Genomic DNA, 23520 nt, shown 5'->3' on the forward strand with positions numbered 1-23520 from the left:
ATTGGATTTATTGAATATTTAAGAGCTGGCTGTATATTCATTGTAAAAAATTAGGCCTAATTTAGAAAACTACTGGCTGGTTGAAATTAAAATATTTTCCATTGGCATATATGTTGATCTGTGCTCATTAAGTTATAATTAAATTCACTTTTAGCTAATACAAGTGAAATCCTTTTCTTAAGAATTTTGAATGATGTGGATATATTAAGGTTTTTCCAAAATGAAAAAAAAAATTTCATATTGGTTGCAGTTTTGTAAAAGCATGCATGTATACACAAGACATGCATGTATACGCTAGAAAACTGCTACTAACCACTTATATTCCTTTTCTCCTCCTGTTTAGTGGGTAGTTTGAAGATTTCTTTTAAACTATCTCATTTAGGACTTGGTTAGATTATTTGAGAAGGGAAAGACCCCTAAATATTCTATCAAATGACAACTATGGCTTCTTTGGAGAATGAGACACAGAGTAGAGGGAAAAGGAGTATGTTGAAGGGAAAGAGGTCCTTTTAGAAAATTATATTTGAGAAATATGAAATTTATAGTTCTGTTCACGATAATCCTACACAAAGAGTATGTTAAGAGTCCTTTGATTTCAGCATTGCCATGAGCTGTGGTGTAGGTCACAGATGCAGCTCAGATCTGGTATTGCTATAGCTGTGGTGTAGGCCAGCAGCTGTAGGTAGCTCTGATTCAACCCCTAGCCTGGGAACCTCCATATGCTATGAATATGGCCCGAAAAAGACCTAAAAAAAAAAAAAAAAAAGAATAGAAAAAGTCCTTTGATTTCTAAAAGGACATAGAGAAGTCAGGATAGCAGAAGTTGTATCACTAAATGAATCCTTAGTACTGTTTGTAGGTTAGAGACATTAGAGGAGAAGTACTCAGTTTAATGGAATACCTGAGTTTTACCTCCTGTACACCACAGCAGTTTGCACATTCTTTTTTTTTTTTTTTTTTTTTTTTCCTGTCCTTTTAGGGCCGCACCAGTGACATATGGAGGTTCCCAGGCTAGGAGTCTTATCGGAGCTACAGGTGCTGGCCTACACCACAGCCACGGCAATGCCAGAGCCAAGCTGCATTTTCGACTTACACCATAGCTAACGGTAACACCAGATCCTTAACCCACTGAGAGATGCCAGGGATTGAACCCGCAACCTCATTGTTCCTAGTCAGATTCATTTCCGCTGCACCATGATGGGAACTCTCGAGTAGTTTGCACATTCTTGATGAGATAGGACTCATTGTATTATCTGTCATATAACAAAGGACCCCAAATTTACTCCAATACTTAGCAAAACTATTTATCATCTTACCTTTTATGAGTCAGAAATTCAGGAGTGACTTAGCTGGGTGGTTCTGCTTGGGATCTCATGTGATCGAAGTCAGGATGTGCGGGCCAGGGCTTTCAGTCATTTGAAGGCTTGACTGTGGTTGGAAGATCCACTTCCAAGATGGTTGTTGGCAGGAGACCTCACCAAATGGGCTCTCCTCACAATGTACCACCTATCTTCCTCTGAGTAAGAAAGTAAGAGATCCAAGGAGGGAGCCACAGTGCTTTCTAGTCTAGTCCCTAAAAAATCACATACCTGGAGTTACTGTCATGGTGCAGTGGTTAATGAATCCGACTAGGAACCATGAGGTTGCCGGTTCGATCCCTGGCCTTGCTCAGTGGGTTGTGGATCTGGTGTTGCCGTGAGCTGTGGTGTAGGTTGCAGATGCGGCTCAGATCCTGAGTTACTGTGGCTCTGGCGTAGGCTGGTGGCTATGGCTCCGATTAGACCCTTAGCCTGGGAATCTCCATGTGCCTCGAGAGCGGCCCTAGAAAAGGCAAAAAAAAAAGAAGACAAAAATAAAATAAAATAAATAAAAAATAAAAATCACATACCTTTGCTTCTACTTCATCTGTACATTGGAAACAAGTCACTGAATGCTCCAGAGACAAGAAAATAAGCTCTCGAAGACTATCAGAGATTTCGTAGGCATATTTTTAAAGCATTATAAGGATTGTAGATTGTGGTGTACAGAGGAGAGTACCAAAAAATCCTGTTAGTATTAATTGCAGATGAAATAAATATCATAGCTAATTATCTTGAGAATAATTTCAACAATTCTAATATGAATATAGACTTTCCAGAGGATATTAACGGAGCAGTGCTTTTTTTTTTAATTTAATTTTTTTTTTATGGCCTCACTTATTGCACATGGAAGTTCCCAGACCAGGGACTGAATCCAAGCCACAGCTGTGACCTATTCCAGATCCTTTAACCCACAATGAGCAGTGCTTTAGAGAACCAAGAAACTGTTGCATGTTATTACTTACTCTTTTTTATAACCAATTTTAAAAATTAAAAATATTTGTATATAAGAAATCAAATAACAAAAATGCACACACTGGTTCTTGGCAAAAACTACTATCTCATGTTCAAGACACCATTGTCAGACATAGTAACGTATGTCATGATAGCAGTTATTACTTAATGTCATGATAGCAGTTATTATTTAACAAATTTTGTATTTTAATATAAATACAAATTGGCATTGTTTAATTCACTTTTTTAAAAAAGCTGGGATTGTAATATACTGGGTCATTTTTATGATCTTGAAAACAAGATTTTTTTTATAATACTGCTTCTGGGAAGCACTTCACTTGCCAAATTAAATGCTATCCTAGGTGACTAGGGTTAGATGAAAATTTTTTTCCTCATCTTTCTATCCCACTTTTTGTTGTTGTGGAAGTTACAACAAAGGTGTAGAGTGTTTTGACATAAAATATGTAGAAAGCAATAATATAGAATACATAAGAGTTTAGTGATATTGGTAAATTTTCTTCACTCATTCATTCAGTAACTCTGAACTGCCCTCTAACTGATTTAATAACCAAAATAGGCCTCATTGAATATTGTAAAGTTATTTCAGATTCTAGGATCCAAGATGCAAAGTAAATATTATATGAGTTTATTCGAACTTTTAACTGTTTAGAGACCATGTGTTTATGTGTACAAAGAGCTGTTTTTATCCTTTATTTCTGATTATGTATATGTATACATATATATAATTTTTTTTTCTTTTTGCTGCACCTGCATAATGTGGAAGTTCCCAAGTCAGGGATCAAACCTGTGCCACAGCAATGACCTGAGCTGTCACAATGCCAGAGCCTTAACTGCTAGGCCCACCAGGGAATTCCTATAATTTATTCTTTACACATGTCTTTTTTCATCTGAGTTACATGCTTTAAGCAAAAGTTTAAAAATACAAAGAATTCAGTTGTTACTGACAGATGCCAGGCACTTGGCATATTTCTAATGTAGCTATCATTGTGATTAGATCAGCAGATAACATGGTAACCTTGAGGAGAAGGAAAGATTTTTTTTAGGTTTAGAATAGTAAAACAGTGATGGAGCTGTGGAGCTGCCATCAGTGCTAACATTAAGGAAATAAGATGTGCTGTACCTGGCAGTTGCAAGTAAATATAGAACCTCTGACATGTTTGAAGAAAGCTGATGTGTAAAAATTCACTTGTCAGTCACTTAGACAAGAAGTATTTATTGAACTCCTTCTATTTGCCCAGTCTTGCTAGTCCTCGATAGGAATAAAAGAAAAAAAAAAAAAAAAAAAAAAAAAAAAGACAAGACAAGATCTTCCCCCTTTAAGGAGCTACAGTCTGGTTGGGGAAACAGATTTGGAGACCCAAAGCAATTAGCAAGCATTTTAAGACAATGTGAAGTCCTAATTACAACAAAATGAAATCCTAGTTATCATTTTATGCATAGATAAAGAATATAGGATCTTCCCCTTGTTGGTATAGTGGGTTAAGGATCTGGCATTGATGCAGCTGTGGCACAGGTCACAGCTGCGGCATGGGTTTGGCAATCTCTGGCCCAGGGATGCAGTCACAAAAATTGAGTTAGAATGTTCTCTGCAGCCCTGATTTTTCTTGATCAAGGCATAAAGGCTGTTTTTTCGATTTCAGTAAGTTGGATCTAGCCCTCCAAAACAGTATTATTTCTTTTCTTAATATGGTATAATGTATCATCCTAAAAGTTCTCAAAATCTGTTTTGAAGATACTTGTTTTTCAGAGTTAAAAATGCTTCTTGTGATATGTTGTGGTTGGTGGCTTTGGGGTATTTTGTGTGAAGTTTTTTGTTCTTGTTGAATTATATGAACACACAGATAAGAGTGAGTATTTTAATAACTTTCTTTTTTTTTTTTTTTTTTTTTTTTGTCTTTTTGCCTTTTCCAAAGGCTGCTCCCTCGGCATATGGAGGTTCCCAGGCTGGGGGTCTAATTGGAGCTATAGCCGCTGGCCTGCGCCGCAGCCACAGCAACTCGGGATCCAAGCCACATCTGCAACCACATAACAGCTCACGGCAGCGCCAGATCCTTAACCCACTGAGCAAGGCCAGGGATCAAACCCGCAACCTCATGGTTCCTAGTTGGATTCGTTAACCACTGAGCCACAATGGGAACTCCCTAATAACATTTTTATAAACTGTGGATAGTCTTTTTTGATACTACACTCAAACTTGGCAAGTGGTAGTTTCTTAATGTTAGTTGCAGTATAAAAGCTGAAACCAATGAACTTTTTTCTATGTTAAAAACCATTGATCTGTCTTATATTTTGTTGTTTTTTTTGTTTGTTTGTTTTATTGAGGTATAGTTTATTTACAAGGTTGTGATAATTTCTACTGTACAACAAAGTGACCCAGTCATACATATACATATGTCCATTCTCTCTCAGATTCTTTTCCCACTTAGATTGTCACAGAATACTGGGTAGAGTTCTCTGTGCTGTATAGCAGGTCCCCTTTGGTCAATCATTACATATATCTCTGTGCATATGCCAGTGCCAAGCCCTCAGTCCATCCCTCCCACCCCTCATCTGTCCCCATTGATAACCATAAGTTTTTCAAAGTCTGTGAGTCTATTCTATTCTGCAAATAAGTTCATCTGTATAATTTTTTTTAGATTCTACATGTAAGTTGTATCATATGTTTGTCTTTCACTGTCTCACTTCACATAGTATGATAGTTTCTAGGTCCATCATGTTGCTGCAAATGGCATTATTTCATTTTTTATGGCTAATATTTCATTGTTTGTATGTATCACATTTTTATCCATTCCTCTGTTGATGAACACTTAGGTTGCTTCCTTGTCTTGGCTATTGTATATAGTGCTGCAGTGAACATTGGGGTGCATATATCTTTTCAAATCATGGTTTTCCCTGGAGAGATGCACAGGAGTGGGGTTACTGGATCATATGGTAGTTCTATTTTTAGTTTTTTTGAGGAACCTTCATATGGTTTTCCATAGTAGTTGCAACAATTTACATTCCCACCAACAGTGTAAAGGGGTTCCCTTTTCTCTACACTCTCTCCAGCATTTATTGTTTGTATGCTTTTTTTTTTTTTTATGAATGATATTTATTTATTTATTTATTTATTTATTTTTTGTCTTTTTGCTATTTCTTGGTCTGCTCCCACGGCATATGGAGGTTTCCAGGCTAGGGGTCCAATCGGAGCTGTAGCCACCGGCCTACACCAGAGCCACAGCAACGCGGGATCCGAGCCGCGTCTGCAATCTACACCACAGCTCACGGCAACGCCGGATCGTTAACCCACTGAGCAAGGGCAGGGACCGAACCCGCAACCTCATGGTTCCTAGTCGGATTCGTTAACCACTGCGCCACGACGGGAACTCCTGTTTGTATGCTTTTTGCTGATGGCCATTCTGACTGGTGTAAGGTGGTACCTCACAGTGGTTTTTGGCTATCCGTATTTCTTTGGAGAAATGTCTATTTAGATCTTCCGCCCACTTTTTAATGGGGTTGTTTGTTTTTTTAATACTGAGCTGTGGGAGGTATTTATATATTTTGGAGATTAATCTTTTGTGAGTTACTTCATTTGCAAATATTTTCTCCATTCTTTGGGTTGTCTTTTTGTTTTGTTTATGGTTTCCTTTGCTCTGCAAAAACTTTTAAGTTTAATTAGGTCCCATTTGTTTATTTTTTTTTAATTTTCATTACTCCAGGAAGTGGGTCTGAGAAGATATTGCTGCAGTTTATGTCAGAGAATAAGTGGTTGGCCTATTTTTTCAAGTTTTATAGTACCTGGTCTTACATTTATGTCTTTAATCCATATTTTTATGTATAGTGTTACAAGCAACTGTGGTCAATTAATCTATGACAAAAGAGGCAAGAATATATAATGAAGAAAAGACAGTCTCTTCAATAAGTGGTGCTGGGAAAACTGGACAGCTGCATGCAAAAGCATGAAATTAGAACATTCCCTGTATTGTATTTTGAATGTATCTTTAATATATGTGTGATTTTGTAGCATTATAAATTGGTCACTTGGAAACTGCTGATTCACTGGACTATGCAAATCTTCCAAATATTGACTTATTTCATGATATAATATTTTAAATTTTTTCATGGACAGCAAATCTTGTTTTCCTTAAAGTAGGAAACTAGCTTCATTTGCTTTTTAGGAAACATCTGAATAACCATAGCTTGCATAATAGTCATTCTTTCAAGTAAAAATGGCATTCCATTTAAAAAGTGGCTAGTTCAGCTTGCAGCTCAAACATTGCACAAGTACTTTTTCCCAAGACAACCCTGTACTTTAGTATGAAACAGAAGTCCTTGTGTATACTTCCCATTTTTGTCACACAGAATATTAAAAATGGTAACTTGGGCTCAGACTTCAATAAAGTTATTAATTTTTACTGTGTCTTAAAAGACATTCTTTGTGTGTATATATGTGTATAACCGGGTCACTTTGCTGTACAGCAGAAATTGACAGAACATTGTAAATCAACTATAATTTTAAAAGAGACATTCTTAGGTGAAACTGGCTTCTTTTTTTACTGAGTACATGGCATTGAAAAATATAATGACTACAGTTTAGTATCATGGCCTTGGTCATACTCAGGTACCAGGAGTTTTACTCACCATTGCTTTTGTACCATCAGTATAAATGCCAGCACAATTTTAAGAAAGGCAAATAATATCTAATACTATTGTCACAGTTGTTGACCCCATGAATTTCAGGGTCTTGGATTTGATTTTACTCTACCTACAAGCTAATTAGTTAACCGGTTGCTATTTCATGGATGCTGGAAGAAGATTCAAAACTCCTGGATCAGAGAAAAATGGTCTTTATTACTTTTAGAACAGCAAGCAGCTATAGCATTATATTTGCATTGATTCTGTGGTAGCGGGCACAAGGTAGACACACAGATGGACACCTGCACATGCAATGGGTTGCATTAAAGGAGAGGAACATTAAGTTTGGGAAACCTACCATTTTTATAGCAAGCAGTAAGTACCCTGCTTGTTGGCTGAGAAGGAGATATTGCCTCATTCCTCAAGTTTGTCCTTTGCAAACACAACCTTGAAAAATGTCCCAGGTAAATAACAATCAGAGCCTTACATTCTTTTGTTTGTTTGTTTTGGTTAGGTGGGGTTTTTTTTGTCTTTTTAGGACCACACCCATGGTATATAGAGGTTCCCAGGCTTGGGGTTGAATCGGAGCTGTAGCCACCAGCCCACACCACACCCACAGAAACGCAGGATATGAGCCATGTCTGCGACCTACAGCACAGCTCATGGCAATGCCAGATCCTTAACCCACTAAGGAAGGCCAGGGATCCAACCAGGATCCTCATGGATACTAGTCAGATTCGTTTCCACTGTGCCACAACAGGATCTCCTTACATTCTTGACATGCACAGTGAAAATGTGCAGGGATACTCAGGGCCCATGCAGGTCCTCTATACTAGCAGTGAATCCTTTGAAGGGCTCTCAAGACCCCCAGTGAACTTAGACTATATTTTGATAACCACTGGTTTTACCAGATTATATTTCCATTAAAAAATCATGTTGCCTTTTTTCTTTTTTCTTTTTTTTTTTTCTTTTTTTCCACTTTTTAGGTCCACACCCACATCATATGGAGATTCCCAGGCTAGGGGTCGATTTGGAGCTACAGCTGCCGGCCTACACCACAGTCACAGCAACGCCAGATCCAAGCTGCGTCTGTGACCCACACCACAGCTCACAGCAATGCTAGATCCTTAACCCACTGAGCGAACTCAGTGAAGCTAGGGATCAAACCCTCATCCTCATGGTTCTTAGTTGGATTTATTTCCGCTGTACCACAAAGGGAACTCCCATGTTACCTTTTTTCTCAGTAAGTTACTTACTTTTCATCCTACTGAAAAAATGTCATGCCCTAAGAATACTTTAGCAAGTCCACAGTTACCCTTATTTGTGCATGGAGATCATATTGCTTGCTCATCAGTCCCTTTCACATTTACTGAGTAATTGTTTTACATCTTTATACTCTGAATCATTATACCTGTAAATTGCTTCTGGTTACCTGTCCATACTTACTGTATTAAGTCTAGAGCAAACTGAGTTTTGACTCTAACCTGTTAAAAGATAGTGTGGTGCCTGATGTATTTCTTGAGTTGTTCCACAGAACCCTAGACCTCTGAAATGCTGCATACTAGGTATTCTGTATAATTTTTAAAGGCACAAGAATGTCTTATAGGATCCAAAGTCAACAGTTAGAAAACTTCTTACTTCATTTTACTACAGAATCACTAGCTAGCACTTTCCCCAATATTGTATTTTATAACTCTTATTGAATATTCCCCTTTAAGATATTGCTAGAATTCGATGGGGGAGAGATGGAAAAGACTCACCTGATTTTTCATTTGCACCTAAAGTGTTATGCTCTCTCAATGTCTTCATTGCTTGCTTAAGGCACTCTTACCATGTTATGAAAGCCCTCTTTTTCCCTGAAAGATATTCTTTTCTTTGCCAATTAAGACTTCTTTCCATACACTTGATACATTAAGTCAGGTAGATAGATAGATTCTAGAATCCTAATAAAACTATCATAAAGTAGTTCCCAGGCATTCTATAAGTCATTAACTTGTGATTTTTTTTTTCTCCACTAAGTTCCTTTTGGAAAACCAAATAATTCCAATAGCTTTTGTTTGGATAGCTTTTGTTTTCTCTCTCCCATTGTGTTTATCAATAGTGGTGTGGTTTTTATTCCATATTTGATGGATTTTACCCACTATTATTTCTATCCCCAATAGCCCTTCACTATTTAACATTAAGATTAGCATGTTCCTGTCTACATTGCATCCAGATAATGAATTGTCCAGATTCCCTGAAAGTGTCATCTGGAATGTATTGCGGCTGAATGGCCAATGGCCACAGTAAATCTTGCTTTCCTTCTTGATGCTGCTGCTTGAACATTCTCTCCTCCTCTTTTCATGCTGCAGCCTCAGAATCTCTATTCTTGTCCCTAAGTCTTGTTTCTCATCTTGGCCTGAGGACAAAGTGAAAACTTCTTTATAAAGCTGAATCTAAAGCTCTCCCTTTTTTTTTGATAAATGTCCATTTCTTTTTTACATGAAGATAATAGATCTTTATAGTTATTTTTATTTACTGTTTTTCTTGGCAAAGTAAAAAGTTAATAGCCCTTTATCAGACCCCCCATTTTTGTTTTGAATTTTACTATTCCAGGAAAGCCTAATCTCAGATTCTTTAAGGTTTTATCTTTCCCTAAGATTTTTTGATGCTAAGGAGAATGGCCTTACATTAATAAAGGAAAATGAAGATTACCAGTGTGTATCAGATTTGAGGAAAAGGTGATTATGTTGTCTTTTAAAACTTAGTGCTCTGCAATAGCGAATGAAACAAGTAAAAATATATTGGATTGAAAGAGAATTAAGAGTGGCTCTCAAGAGAGAGTGAGGCTAAAGATACAAACTTTAGGAAATGAATACTCAAAAGCCTTAACCTAAGAATGAATAATAAGAAACGTGTATAATGAGGAAGAACAGTGTCTGAATCTGAGAGAAAGCCCTCATTTTTGATCCAAAAAGAACCAGGACCAATGAAAATAGCAAAACTTAAAAAGAAAACCTAAATATTATACTGGTAGCCAAAAAATGTCTCAAGAAGGAAGAGCTCTTCACTAATGTGAAATGTTGTCAAATGAGCATTAAGCAGAAGGCAAGCTTTAGAAAAAGTCATTGGATTGGTGATTAAGACATCTCTGGAAAATCATGGTGAACCCTCAGGAGAATGGAGGGATTAAAAAAAAAAAAAAACAGTTTGGAAGTTCAGCTTCTGTTACAGAGGAATGAGTACTGAACAAACCATCCTCTACAAATAACAGTAATAACTGTATGACATAACAACAACAACAACAAAAAAGAACAACCACCTGAGGACTTTGGATATTAACTTTGCATATTTTGAAGAGTCGTCAAAAGGTAGAGCATGTAATTGGCTCAGTGGGTATCTCAGTTTTCTGTGGTTTTGTCCTGAGGGTGGCCACAGTTGCAGTGACTGAAATTCCACTTGAAAGCCCTCCACCATTCTGGCTGGAAGAACCAGGAAGGAAAATGAGCCCAGGATAACCGTGATTGCTGTAGAGTGAAGGAAAGAGCCCTAGAGAGGAGAGAGCCAGAGGAAGAGAGCTCGAAGTTTTGTGTATAAGCTCAGCCCAAGTCTCTGGCTCTCCCAAAACCCAATGATGTACGGGCAAACTGAAAGTTGTTTGCAGCTAAGGCATCAGAGAGTGAACTGAGATCTGAATTGCTGTTCTTCAAATGAGTGACAGTTTTTAGACTGAGTTTAACCAACTTAATTGCCTGCAAAAACAAAAATATCACCACCCTTTGGCACCATGTAACATAATGACTCCCCAGCATAAAATTCATAGTATTTGGGGTACAACCCAAAATTATTCATATTTGGCAAGTCAAGAAAATGTGACCCAGTTTCAAGAGAACAGATACCAATCCTTAGATGATGCAGATATTATCAGACAATGATTTTAAATCAGCTACTTTATCTATGCCCAATCATCTAGTAGGAAGTAGTTAAGGAAGCAAGAAGAGGATTAAGGTTTTGAGAGGATAGAGTTAAGAGTGGGGTATCCATGGTCATGCTTTGTCAAATGGTTAACATTTAATAACAAGTTTGAGAAATACTTAAAACTATGAAATTTTGGTTAAGAAACGTTGCCAAATTGCCACTGCGAACAAGTAAGCTTGTTTGACAGAACTTGAGTACATCTACCTAGGTGATTTGGGGGTGTAAAATTCTTCTTGGACATTCTTGAGCACAAAAAAGGCTTTACCAAAGGTTTTTTCCCCCAGGCAATATTTAAACATCAAAACTTGGCTTATAAATATGCCTTACTGAGAAATATATTCATTGTATGACAGGTTTTAGAATCTTAAAATAGTTTGCATCAGTGCACTATGTAAATGTTACCCTTCTTTATCTACCACACCATGCTAGATAACCTTACTACTTCACTTCTCTCACAGCCAAGACCTGTGCCTGAGAATTTAAGAGCCTGGGGCAGTAAGGCTTGGGTTCCAATCACAGCTACTCCACCAACTAAACTGTAGACAAAATACTTGACCTCTCCAAAGCCTTAGTTAATATAGCAAACTTTAAAATCAAAGTACTTGGAGTCCTGTTGTAGCTCAGCGGTAACAACCAGACTAGTATCCATGAGGACACAGGTTCGATCCCTGGCTTAACTCAGTGAGTTAAAGATCCAGCATTGCCGTGACCTGTGGTGTAGGTCACAGACTCAGCTTGAATCTGGTGTTACTGTGGCTGTGGTGTAGGCCAGCAGCTGCAGCTCTGATCCAGTCACTAGGCTGGAAATTTCCATATGCTGTGGGTGCGGCCATAAAGAAGGATAAAATAAAATAAAAGTAGTCGTTTCACAAGACTATGTAGATTAAATTAAATAATTAATACATGCAAATAGCTTAAATAGCAGCTATTTTCATAAAGATATTTTCTGTTCACCATGGAAATGATATAAAATCAGTGTAGAAAATGAAAAGGGTTTTCCCAAACCATTTCTTTTTTTTTTTCTTTTTTTTTTTTTTTTTGTCTTTTTAGGGCTGCACATGTGGCATAGTGAGGTTCTCAGGCTAGGGTTGCATTGGAGCTCTAGCTGCCGGCCACAGCCATAGCAACTCGGGATCCGAGCCAGCCACATATGTGACCTACACCACAGCTCACAGCAATGCTGGATCCTTAACCCACTGAGTGAGGGCAGGGATCAAACCTGAGCCCTCATGGATACTAGTCAGATTTGTTTCCGCTGAGCCTTGACGGGAACTCCCCAGATCATTTCATCTTAAATGTAGCGTTCAGAGAAGGGGTGAGGGAAGTATGGGAAACCTTACTTTTTTTAATTGGTCATTGAAGTTACTTTTCCATTTTGCATAAGGTCATACCTACAATTAGATATTTCTTCCTATTAAGAAAATAAATCCAGGGGAGTTCCCGTTGTGGCTCAGTGGTAATGAATCCGACTAGTATCCATAAGGACACGGGTTCAATCCCCGGCCTCACTCAATGGGTTAAGGATCTGGCGTTGCCGTGAGCTGTGGTGTAGGTTGCAGACCTGGCTGGGAGACGTTGCTGTGGCTGTGGTGCAGGCTGGCAGCTACAACTCCGATTTGACCCCCTAGCCTTGGAACTTCTATATGCCACATGTGTGGCCCTAAAAAGCCAAAAATAAATAAATTCAGGAGGATATATATATATATATATATACAAGGAACCTAATACAAAGTGAAAGACTAAAAAGGCAGTAGGAAAGTATTAATCTCATTCTGCTTCAAAATTCATAGAATTGAAATTACAGTAATTATTTTTCAGTAAAGTTTTGAACATTTTTTTAATGTTTTATTATAACATTGAATTGATAGAAGTTTTTTGGGATTTACATTAAACAAGAACCCTGTAAAGAACTTGGAAGTAATTTGGATATTTAATTTTATTTTTATATTGTTTATTTTCTTACCACTTCCTTCAAAACTCTGGGATGGATCCCATTTTGCCCTGGAATTGTTCCCACACTGGCAGTGGATTTGCCTAGCACACTGCATCATGTGGAACAGGCAAGGCTCCTAGGATTTGTGCTCCTGCCTTTCTGAATTTTCAGTTATTGAGAGTGAGAGAACCATATATTTCACATGGCCATAAGTGAGATACAAATAAATACAATTTCCTTGTAGTTCTTAAAATTACTTTTGTCCTCAGACTTACTATGCTTTTATATTCTTATCAAGCCTCTTGTAATTTTTTTCTATTCCTATTACTACCTTCATCTCTTCCCTTCCCTTTCTCTGCCCTTTTCTCATTTTCTCCGTAATTCAGCCATATTTAGTGCTTGACTTCACCATAACTTATATCTCTAAAACTGGTAAATTCGGAGTTTCCACTGTGGTGCAGCAGATTGTTAGGGATCCAGAGTTGCTGTGCCTCTGATTTGGATTTGATCCCTGGCCTGGGACCTTCCATATGCTGTAGGTGTGGCCAAAAAAAAAAAAAAAAAAAAGGAAAGAAAGAAAAGAAAAAGGAAATCTGGTAAATTTAACCTTAGTTTCTCTTTTAACATTTCATTCTTAGTTTTAAAAATCTAAGAGAGGAGTTCCCGTCATGGTGCAGCAGAAATGAATCCGACTAGGAACCATGAGGTTTCGGGTTCGATCCCTGGCCTCACTCAGTGGGTTAAGGATCCAGCGTTGCTGTGAGCTGTGGTGTAGGTCGCAGATGTGGCTGGGATCTGGCTTTGCTGTGGCTGTGGTGTAGGCTGGTGGCTACAGCTCCAATAAGACCCCTAGCCTGGGAACCTCCATATGCCATGGATGCAGCCCTAGAAAAGACGAAAAAAGACCAAATAAATAAATTAAATTAAAAAATCTAAGTGATAAATGAATTTTAGAGGGAATTTTTGATGTGAAAACTGGAATAACGTCATAGTCATTGCTATAATTCAAATACGTACCCTTGAAAACTTAACCCTTTATTCAGTATGAGACTTTTAAAGTTTAGATTCCTTCCATATGAGAGATATACCTATAGGTGTTAATGAGTTTGAATTGAATTACCTTTAAAAGTTCTGTAACTCAATTTAATTTTGCTGACTTTAGTTGCTTAAAATCTTTAAGAAAAAAACATGATTCTGATTAAAATTTTTTATTGCATTTCTTTTCCCCTAGCTTTATGGAGTTATAAGTTGACAAATAAAAATTATATATATTTACAGTATATACAACATGATGTTTTGACATGTGCATACATTATGAAATGATTACCATAGTCAATCTAATTAACATAGCCATAACTTCACAGTTATTTTTCTTTTTTATTGTAGTGAAAACATTTAAGATTTAAACTCTAAAATGTTCAAATTTCAAATATACAATATAGGAGTATTAACTATAGTTGCCATGCTATACGTTAGACCTCCAGAACTTATCTGTCCTGCATGACTGAAACTTTGTACTCTTTGACCAGCATCTCCCCATTTCCTCTCCCCCAAATCCTGGCAACTACCATTCTTTTTTTTTTTTTTTTTTTTTTTTTTTTTTTTTTTTTTTTTTTTTATCTTTTTTTAGGGCTACACTTGTGGCATATGGAAGTTCCCAGGCTAGGGGTTGAATCAGAGCTGCAGTTGCCGGCCTATGCCAAAGCCACAGCAACAGTAGATCCAAGCCTCATTTGCAACCTACACCACAACTTACAGCAACACCAGATCCTTAACCCAGTGAGCGAGGCCAGGGATGGAACCCACATCCTCATGGATACTAGTTGGATTCTTAACCTGCTGAGCCACAACAGGAACTCTAGCAATCACCATTCCGCTCTGCTTCTATGAGTTAAACTTTTTTTAGGTGCCACATATAAGTGAGATCACGCTGTATTTGTTTTTCTGTGCTTGCCTTATCTTATTTTACATATTGTCCTCCTGGTTCATCCATATTGTCTCAAATGACAGGATTTCTGTCTTTTTATTCCCCCACCCCCTTTTTTTTTGGCTGCACCTGCAGCATGCAGAAGTTTCTGGCCAGGGTTCAAACCCAAGCCACAGCAGTGACAACACCAAGTTTTTAACCACTAGACCACCAGGGAACTCCATGATTTCCTCCTTTTTCAAGGCTGATTATTCACACACACATACAATATTCTATTGCGTATATATCACATTTTCATTATCAACTAATCCATCAATGGACATTTAGATTGAATTAGTTTCTTGGCTATTGTGAATCATTTCTGTATTTCTCATGTGGATTTATAAAATGAACAAAGTACTTTCATTTTTAGTAGCAAATATTAAAAAGGCAGGCATTGGGGAAAATGTACATTTCTTTCTTAGAAATGTTGATATCTAACAGCTTTTAGATTCCAACACAAAATCATTTCCCAGAGTTCCCTTCGTGGCTCAGTGGTTAACAAATCTGACTAGGAACCGTGAGGTTGCGGGTTCGGTCCCTGGCCTTGCTCAGTGGGTTAAGGATCCGGCATTGCCGTGAACTGTGGTGTAGGTCGCAGATGCGGTTTGGATCCCATGTTGCTGTGGCTGTGGTGTAGGCCGGTGGCTACAGCTCCGATTCCAACCCTAGCATGGGAAGCTCCATATGCCGCAGGAGTGGCCCTAGAAAAGGCAAAAAGACAAAAAAAAAAAAATTTACCATTGTTTTTGCAGTAAGAGTAAGAAAGTTTTGGACTAATGAAATATTAGCCACTTTTTGTTTTTTTCTCCTTCTTAAATATCATTACATATTCAACTAGGCCTTGAACAGAACATTTTTTTATATAATACGCATCTATGAAAAGCTTAAATTGATTTACACTAAAACAAATTCTCCCAATTTACATAAGAGGAAATTTAAGGAATCATTTCACAACGTCTTCCAACTGTTTCAAATGGGTTTATCTTAATGATTTAGTTGAATGACTTCTCCAGTGCCATACTGGAAGTGTAAATGAAAAATACGACGTGTAAAACTCTTATTTCAGTATTCATTCCACAAGTTCGCCATTTCCAAACTAGTACTTGGAACAGTTTATAATGTTAAGTATTTTAAGTTTTAGTACCTCAAAATAAATTCGTTTGTTGAATGATTTAATGTTTAAAATCTCCTAAAATAAAATATTCAGAGTTCTCTTGCTTTCTTATTTGAAGTTGCAATAACTTCAACTTCCTGTGGTGCAGGGTCCACCTGGATAATATTTGAAAATAGGAAAATATAAGTTCTGTCTTCTAATATTTACTTATTTTTTGGGATGCTCAACAAACTGTAATCTTCATTAGGTAAGATAATTTAGCATTTAAAAGAAAGTGAGTTTCTGGGGAAAGTGTTGGAGTTGCTATTGACTATACTTATCTTAAATCCTTTGGGGAAAAAAAACATCATTTTCAGAAAGTTGTGTCAAATTGCCACAATGGAAAATAATAACATTCTACACCTACTCTGGATAAAACTCTACTTTAAAATGTCTGTCAGAGAATTCCCCCCCACCTTTTTTTTTTGAACTGACATATTATGGTCTCTTTTGAAATTTTTTCTTGGGATGAAGGGGTGTAAAACTTTCATTTGGAATAGATTTACTTGGTGCAAAAGTACAGTACATTGCTTAGTACACTCAGTAATGATTTTCTTCAACAATAATAATAACAAAAATTTTAAGCAGAGCTATTCCTCACCCCAAAGAAGCTTGAAGACCTTCATTTAGATACTTCGTTGGCATACCCCCATCAATTGAGCCAAGGAATCTTTTCAAGATACATTCCCCCATACCAGTTATCAAATCTAAACATCACAGAAGTAAGTCAACACCAGTTATTGTGGTAGGTCAAACAAAAATTTATTTTTCTTTTTCTACCTTTTCCTTCCCCCTTTTTTTTTTTTTTTTTTGGTCTTTTTGCCATTCCCACGGCATATGGAGGTTCCCAGGCTAGGGGTCCAATCGGAGCCGTAGCCGCTGGCCTGTGCCAGAGCCACGGCAACACCAGATCCGAGCCGCATCTGCGACCTACACTGCACAGCTCACGGCAACACCAGATCCTTAACCCACTGAGCAAGGCCAGGGATTGAACCCGAAACCTCATGGTTCTTAGTCGGATTGATTGACCACTGGACCATGACGGGAACTCCTCCTTCACCTCTTTCTTCTCGCCCTCACCTGAGTTTTTAGATTTCTTTAACTGTAGAACCAGTCATTTCTATTTTTTGTCAAAATCAGTATTTAGAAAACTGGAATAGTCTTCATTACTACTCCCTGTAGTTATATCTTTGTTTTCAGGCTAAAATTACAGAGCACTTATTTTTGGTTCTTTCTAGCTCCTAATAAAATTTTTTTTCATGTTGAGAATTTCTTAAAAGAAACTAATCATTCCATTTAATTAATCACTTGTTTTGTTATTTACTATCTTAAATTGTCACATCTTCTCTGATTTTGTTGCTATTGATATAAATATAATATAACCTAAGAGTTTGTTTTCATAGTTGTAGCTTCCTAAATGTTGCTTAGCTTTAAAATGTTGACTTTTTCCTAGTCCACACTAAAATCCATTGAATGGGAGTTCCCGTCATGACACAGTGGTTAACGAATCCAACTAGGAACCATGAGGTTGCAGGTTCAATCCCTGGATTAAGGGATCAGTGGGTTAAGGATCTGGCATTGCCATGAGCTGTGGTGTAGGTCGCAGACGTGGCTCGAAGCTGGCATTGCTGTGGCTATGGCATAGGCCATTGGCTACAACTCCAACTAGACCTCTAGCCTGGGAACCTCCATATGCCACGGGAGTGGCCCTAGAAAAGACAAAAAGGCCAAATAAATAAATAATAAATTAAAAAACTAAAATCCATTGAGTATTCTAATTGCACATAGCACTAAAGAACAACCTTGCCTAACATTTTTAAAAACAAATTTCGAATGTGAAAGTATCTTCTGATATGATTGCTTTTATAAAGCTTAAAAATCAATTTTAATCCAGAAGAAGACACGGCGTAAATGTTTGTCAGACAAGAAATATGCAGCAGCAGGAGTTCCCGTCGTGGCGCAGTGGTTAACGAATCCGACTCGGAACCATGAGGTTGCGGGTTCGGTCCCTGCCCTTGCTCAGTGGGTTAACGATCCGGCGTTGCCGTGAGCTGTGGTATAGGTTGCGGACCGCGTTGCTGTGGCTCTGGCATAGGCCGGTGGCTACAGCTCCGATTCGACCCCTAGCCTGGGAACCTCTATATGCCGCGGGAGCGGCCCAAAGAAATAGCAAAAAGACCAAAAAAAAAAAAAGAAATGTGCAGCAGCAAATGATCTTTATTTTAGCTCAAACCGACAACATAATACATAAAATAAAAAAACTGTTTTGGTTGCCAAGATTATATTCTACTAATGATAACACTATTTTAGAGATGTTAAGCAAATGCTAATGTTTAGAAAAAGCTGGAATAGTAGCAGTAAACTGAAAAAAATTGGAGAAGATAACTAATTTTAAGAGAAACAAACTAGAGCCTTGAATCCTGGTTTAGGGAAAACCTGAAGAACAAACTAGACTCCTAAGAAATTGAAAGAACCTTTTAAAAAAGCAAGATTTTTAGGGGTGGTGTACTCAGATAAGAAACAGTGAATAAAATCATCCATTTTAAAAATAGCTGTATTGACCTTAATTGAATAAAATCTGAAAGTCACCTAAGTCAAACACTGGTTTGAATTTGAACTTAGATAAGACCTACACAGTTTTATGTAATAAAATTTATAAATTATAATCTATGGTTAAGTTATAATTACAATTATAATCTATGGTAGAATTATCATTTATGATTGAACAATATTAGAACTTCTTCAAATATTTGAATTTATCAATTTGTAGCTTTAAAAGCTACACAAAGTTCTCTAGGTATTATTGAAGTTCTTTTTGAAATCTAAACTGCACAGTAGATTATTACATGTTCTTTCATGTTGACTGTCAGATAAATGTAATACCGGTTGAAGCCACAGGGTGGGAGTGAAAGGCAAGAACTTGTGTTAAAGCAGCTTAAATACATAATTGTACTATCTTTAAAATGCTTGTTAAATGCTAAGGAGCTGTAACTTGATTTTCTTTATTCCTCTGATTCAGCTGCATTTCTCAGCAAAGAATCTATAACAAAATACAAAGATCGATTTAAATATTTAGCCAATAATGGAAAAGAAGTGAACAGAGGGATTTTTTTTTCCCTCAAGTTTCTAATCATGGCAGATGCTTGGTGATTAGAGTGGCAATTTGATCAATATATGTATTTGAGGAAATTTCTTGAATTATCAGTACTGCAAATAGTAATTGAAGAAGTCACCAGAAATACTCATGTCTTCATCTTATTTTTCTACCTTCATTTTCCTTTTTCCCTGAACGTTCTCCTTTAAAAAAAAAAATTAAAAAAGAGTTCCTTTTGTAGCTCAGTGGGTTAAGAACCCAACATGGTATCTGTGAGGATATAGGTTCAATCCCTGGCCTCTCTCAGTGGTTTAAGGATCTGGAGTTGCTGCAAGCTGCAGCTTCAGTTCAGCCCCCAACCCAGGAAATTAACATGTGCCAGAGGTTGGTCATAAAATAATGTTAATTAATTAAAAAGTCCATTGTAGGAGTTTCCTGGTGGTCTAGTGGCTAAGGATTCAGCATTGTCACTGCTGTGGTCTGGGTTGGATCCCTGGCTAAGAAACTTCTATGTGCCATGGGCATGGCCAAAAAAAATGTGTGTGTGTGTGTGTGTGTGTGTATATATATATATATATATATATAGTACTATATATATATATTAGTACTTTATACATGTGTATACATGTGTGTGTATAAATATAAGCTAACTAAACCTATTTTTCATGTGTGTGTGTATAAATATAAGCTAACTAAACCTATTTTTCAATGAAGCAGATAAATTTTCCATTGTGTTCTATTAGCCCTTTCTTTTTTTTTTTTTTTTTTTTTGTCTTTTTGTCTTTTTGTTGTTGTTGTTGTTGCTATTTCTTGGGCCGCTCCCGCGGCATATGGAGGTTCCCAGGCTAGGGGTTGAATCGGAGCTGTAGCCACCGGCCTACGCCAGAGCCACAGCAACGCGGGATCCGAGCCTCGTCTGCAACCTACACCACAGCTCACGGCAACACCGGATCGTTAACCCACTGAGCAAGGGCAGGGACCGAACCCGCAACCTCATGGTTCCTAGTCGGATTCGTTAACCACTGCGCCACGACGGGAACTCCTATTAGCCCTTTCTTATTTGAGTTTAGAAGCAGTTTAAAGTGGTAATCATTTTATATCTTTAAGGTAAGAAGACAAGAGATTTCCTCAAGAAAAGAAACTGTACCAGGGAGTCTTGGCATTCCTTTATTCCATGAAAGGTAGTAATGTACCCCTTTTTTTCTAACTCTACAAATATTGAAATATATTTTAATGTACATATTTTTAAATTTTAGCAATTGTAAGAGAAAAGCAGCCTTTTAAAACTAGAAGAGACCAACTCAAGTTTCCTCTCTGCTAAAATGACCTAAATAAATCATTCAATGAATAGCAGAGATGGGTCTAAAAACTGAATTCTCTGAAGTTCTCATATTTTAGTAGGACAAGTGTTATGGCCACATTTTTTTATATGGATGTATCTTAATGTTAACCTTGTCAAAGTGAGGAATATTTCATTTTCTTCCATGTAAGATATTTACAGAGGACAAAAAGTCAATACACTGAAATTTCTAATGTAAGAATGAGACATCCAGCATAAGTGTGATATATGAATAAGTAGATATGCTAGTCTGCACTACATTTATGTATTAGAACTTTAATTTATCACTTACTTTGTGCCTGGCTCTCCAAATATTAAAGTTGTTTTAGGAAACATTTTCTAGGAATTATAAATGATTTTTTTTTAAACTTTAACCTTTCAGTAACTACATTGTGCTGCATTAAAAGGTGCTATGTAGTTCTTTTGTGGCACAGCAGGTTAAGGATCTGCCGTTGTCACTGCAGTGGCTTGGGTCACAGCTGTGGCACAAGTTCGATCCCTGGCTCAGGAATTTCCACACATGCTGCAGGCCTGGACAAAATAAATAAAAATTTTAAAAATAAAAAGTGCTATGTATATTTAATCATGGTTTTTAAAATTTGAAGCTATGGCCTTACATTTTAAAATACTGATTTATTTTTAGGGGTTATGTAGAGAAGACTTTCTGGGATCTGAAAGAAGAATTTCATAGAATACGCATGCTAGCAAAAGCACAAAAAGACCACTTAAGCAAACTTAATGTAGCAGACACTGCAGCTGGTAAGGTTTGATTTAATGTACAGTAATATTAATTTTATTGGTTGTAATTGATTTATTTTTTATTGTAAAAATATTTCTATTAAGTTCTGAGGATCTGTAACCTGTGCCTCTCACCACTTGTAACAGGTAAGTACTGTTTAAATTCTGTAATGTACTACATTATGTAATTACTGACCTTTTCCCTCTTTATTTTGTATGGCACTATATAGATTGAATTGAATGACATTATTACTAATCATCATAATGAGAGATCCCACTTGGAAAAATGAATATAGGATAGATCTCTCAAAGTCTTCAGTTGCTATTTGTGGTCTTATTAAACATTAATTGATTCATTGGTAAGCAACTCTGAAGCTGCACTACCATATATAACCTAAGTAAAATTATATTGGGTTTGTTTTAGCTTCTTCCTGCAAGTTAATTGGACACCATGGATAGATTCTTGTAATTTGGTTTGAGAAATAAAAATTTCACATTTCATGAGGCCAGTTCTGTTAGAGGCACAAAGTACAAATTTAGTATAAAATATAACTTAAGGAGTTCTCATCGTGGCTCAGCGGTTAACAAATCCAACTAGGAACCATGAGGTTGTGGGTTCGATCCCTGGCCTTGCTCAGTGGGTTAATGATTCAGCGTGGCCCTGAGCTGTGGTGTAGGTTGCAGACACGGCTCGGATCCCGCATTGCTGTGGCTCTGGCGTAGGCCGGTGGCTACGGCTTCGATTCGACCCCTAGCCTGGGAACCTCCAGATGCTGTGAGAGTGGCCCAAGAAATGGCAAAAAGACAAAAAATAAAATAAAATAAAATAAATGTATATATATATAACTTAAAAGGAATATCCGTTTTATAGATATGTTGCAGAGTGTTTTTTCAAAAGTCCCACCCTTCCCTAAAACCCCACATTGGCTTCCTGATGTTTGCTTAGTAGTTTGATATGATAGCAAAATACTGGGGTTGAATCTGGCTACCAAGCACTTCCGTAAACAAAAGGAAGGTGAACAGATCAGTTATAATGATAAATTCTCATTTACCCTTGTGATTTGAGATATTCTGCATACAATTCCCAAGAGATGTGATTTACAGTTTTCACTCCGAAAGATGTTGCAGTAGTACTGACTAACACTCCTTTAATTAAAGATCACTTTCTGTTTCTTAGAGCTCTTATAGCTAGGCTATTTAAAAATCATCTTATAGTGTAAATTCACTTTTTGCTTACTACGACCATTTTATTTTCAGAAAAGGTACCAATGTGTGTTGGAGAAGCAGAGTAATCTTTGCAGACAAACATAATTTATTTCTTCCTCTTCCTTCCCTCTACTTCCCCCAAGAGAACGCTAATTTTTCTACCTTAATTTTTATCATTTTCATGAGAAATTAATCTTTTGTTCAGGCTAAAGACACTAGATACTTAAGTAAAATAATTATTTCTATTTAAAATCTACTAGCTATAGAGACATAATACCTAGAATTCATAAACATGGTTTTTTGAACAGCATATTATCAAAACATTGTAATGGTGACATATTCATTGCTACACAGAGAACCTACCCCATTATCAATGGCTTAATACTTTGACCATTTTTAAATTGCACAGGTCTAAATCTGAGTATATATCTGTCAAGTAGAATACTAAGTGTTTAATTTCAATTTCTTCCCCACTAAAACTGCTTCCTAGCATTATTCTTATGTTTTATATTTACTGTGTCACAAATAATAAATACAACATTATTCTTGAAATGTTTTAGGTCTTTTGTGCTACATATCCCATAAAGTTTTACTAGGTCTAAACCAACGAAAATATCAAATATTATGCTTCTAACAATGGTAGATCAAAGGGGAAGAAAGAAAAGAATTTTGGAAAAGGATGCCTACTTAGGTTTTTTAGAGGTGAACTTTACACTGAATACAGATATAAAGAAACTATTTTTTTGTTTATGACCACACCACAGCATATGGAAGTTCTGGGCCAGGGATCGAATGTGGCAATGTCATATTCTTAACTCATTGTGCCACAGCGGTAACCTCTGAAGGAACTGTTTTAAATGTGATTTGCACAATACAGCTGGAAAGAGTATATTTAACATTATTATCCCCTATGTTTTTTGTTAAAATTTTATTTTTTACTTGTAGGTAAATGGATATAATTCATGAGTTGCTGAGTTAGTAAAATTGTACATTTCCTTGTTATTTTTATTCTTTTCATTCACATATAGCCTTGAGAAAGGATAAAGAGAAAGTACATATTAAACAAATGTCACTTCAAAAAAGGTACTGTTTGGTCCATAAAGCAGGGTCATATTTCAGTGGAGATCAAGAGGGAAGGATATAGGATTAGAGGTTAAAACAACCATCATATCTTTTTCTTCTGT

The 23520-nt window shown here is 36.8% G+C and overlaps 1 protein-coding gene across 1 annotated transcript in view; it reads left to right on the top strand.

The window, feature by feature from the left end:
• Positions 1–23520, top strand: part of TANK (TRAF family member associated NFKB activator) — a 77710-nt gene that overhangs the window by 46177 nt on the left and 8013 nt on the right. Inside the window, 2 exon segments of the mRNA XM_021075290.1 lie at positions 20161–20234; positions 21036–21151. Coding sequence (XP_020930949.1) covers positions 20161–20234; positions 21036–21151 — 190 coding nt within the window.

Source organism: Sus scrofa, chromosome 15, assembly GCF_000003025.6.
Source record: "Sus scrofa isolate TJ Tabasco breed Duroc chromosome 15, Sscrofa11.1, whole genome shotgun sequence".
NCBI classification, from domain to species: Eukaryota; Metazoa; Chordata; class Mammalia; order Artiodactyla; family Suidae; genus Sus; species Sus scrofa.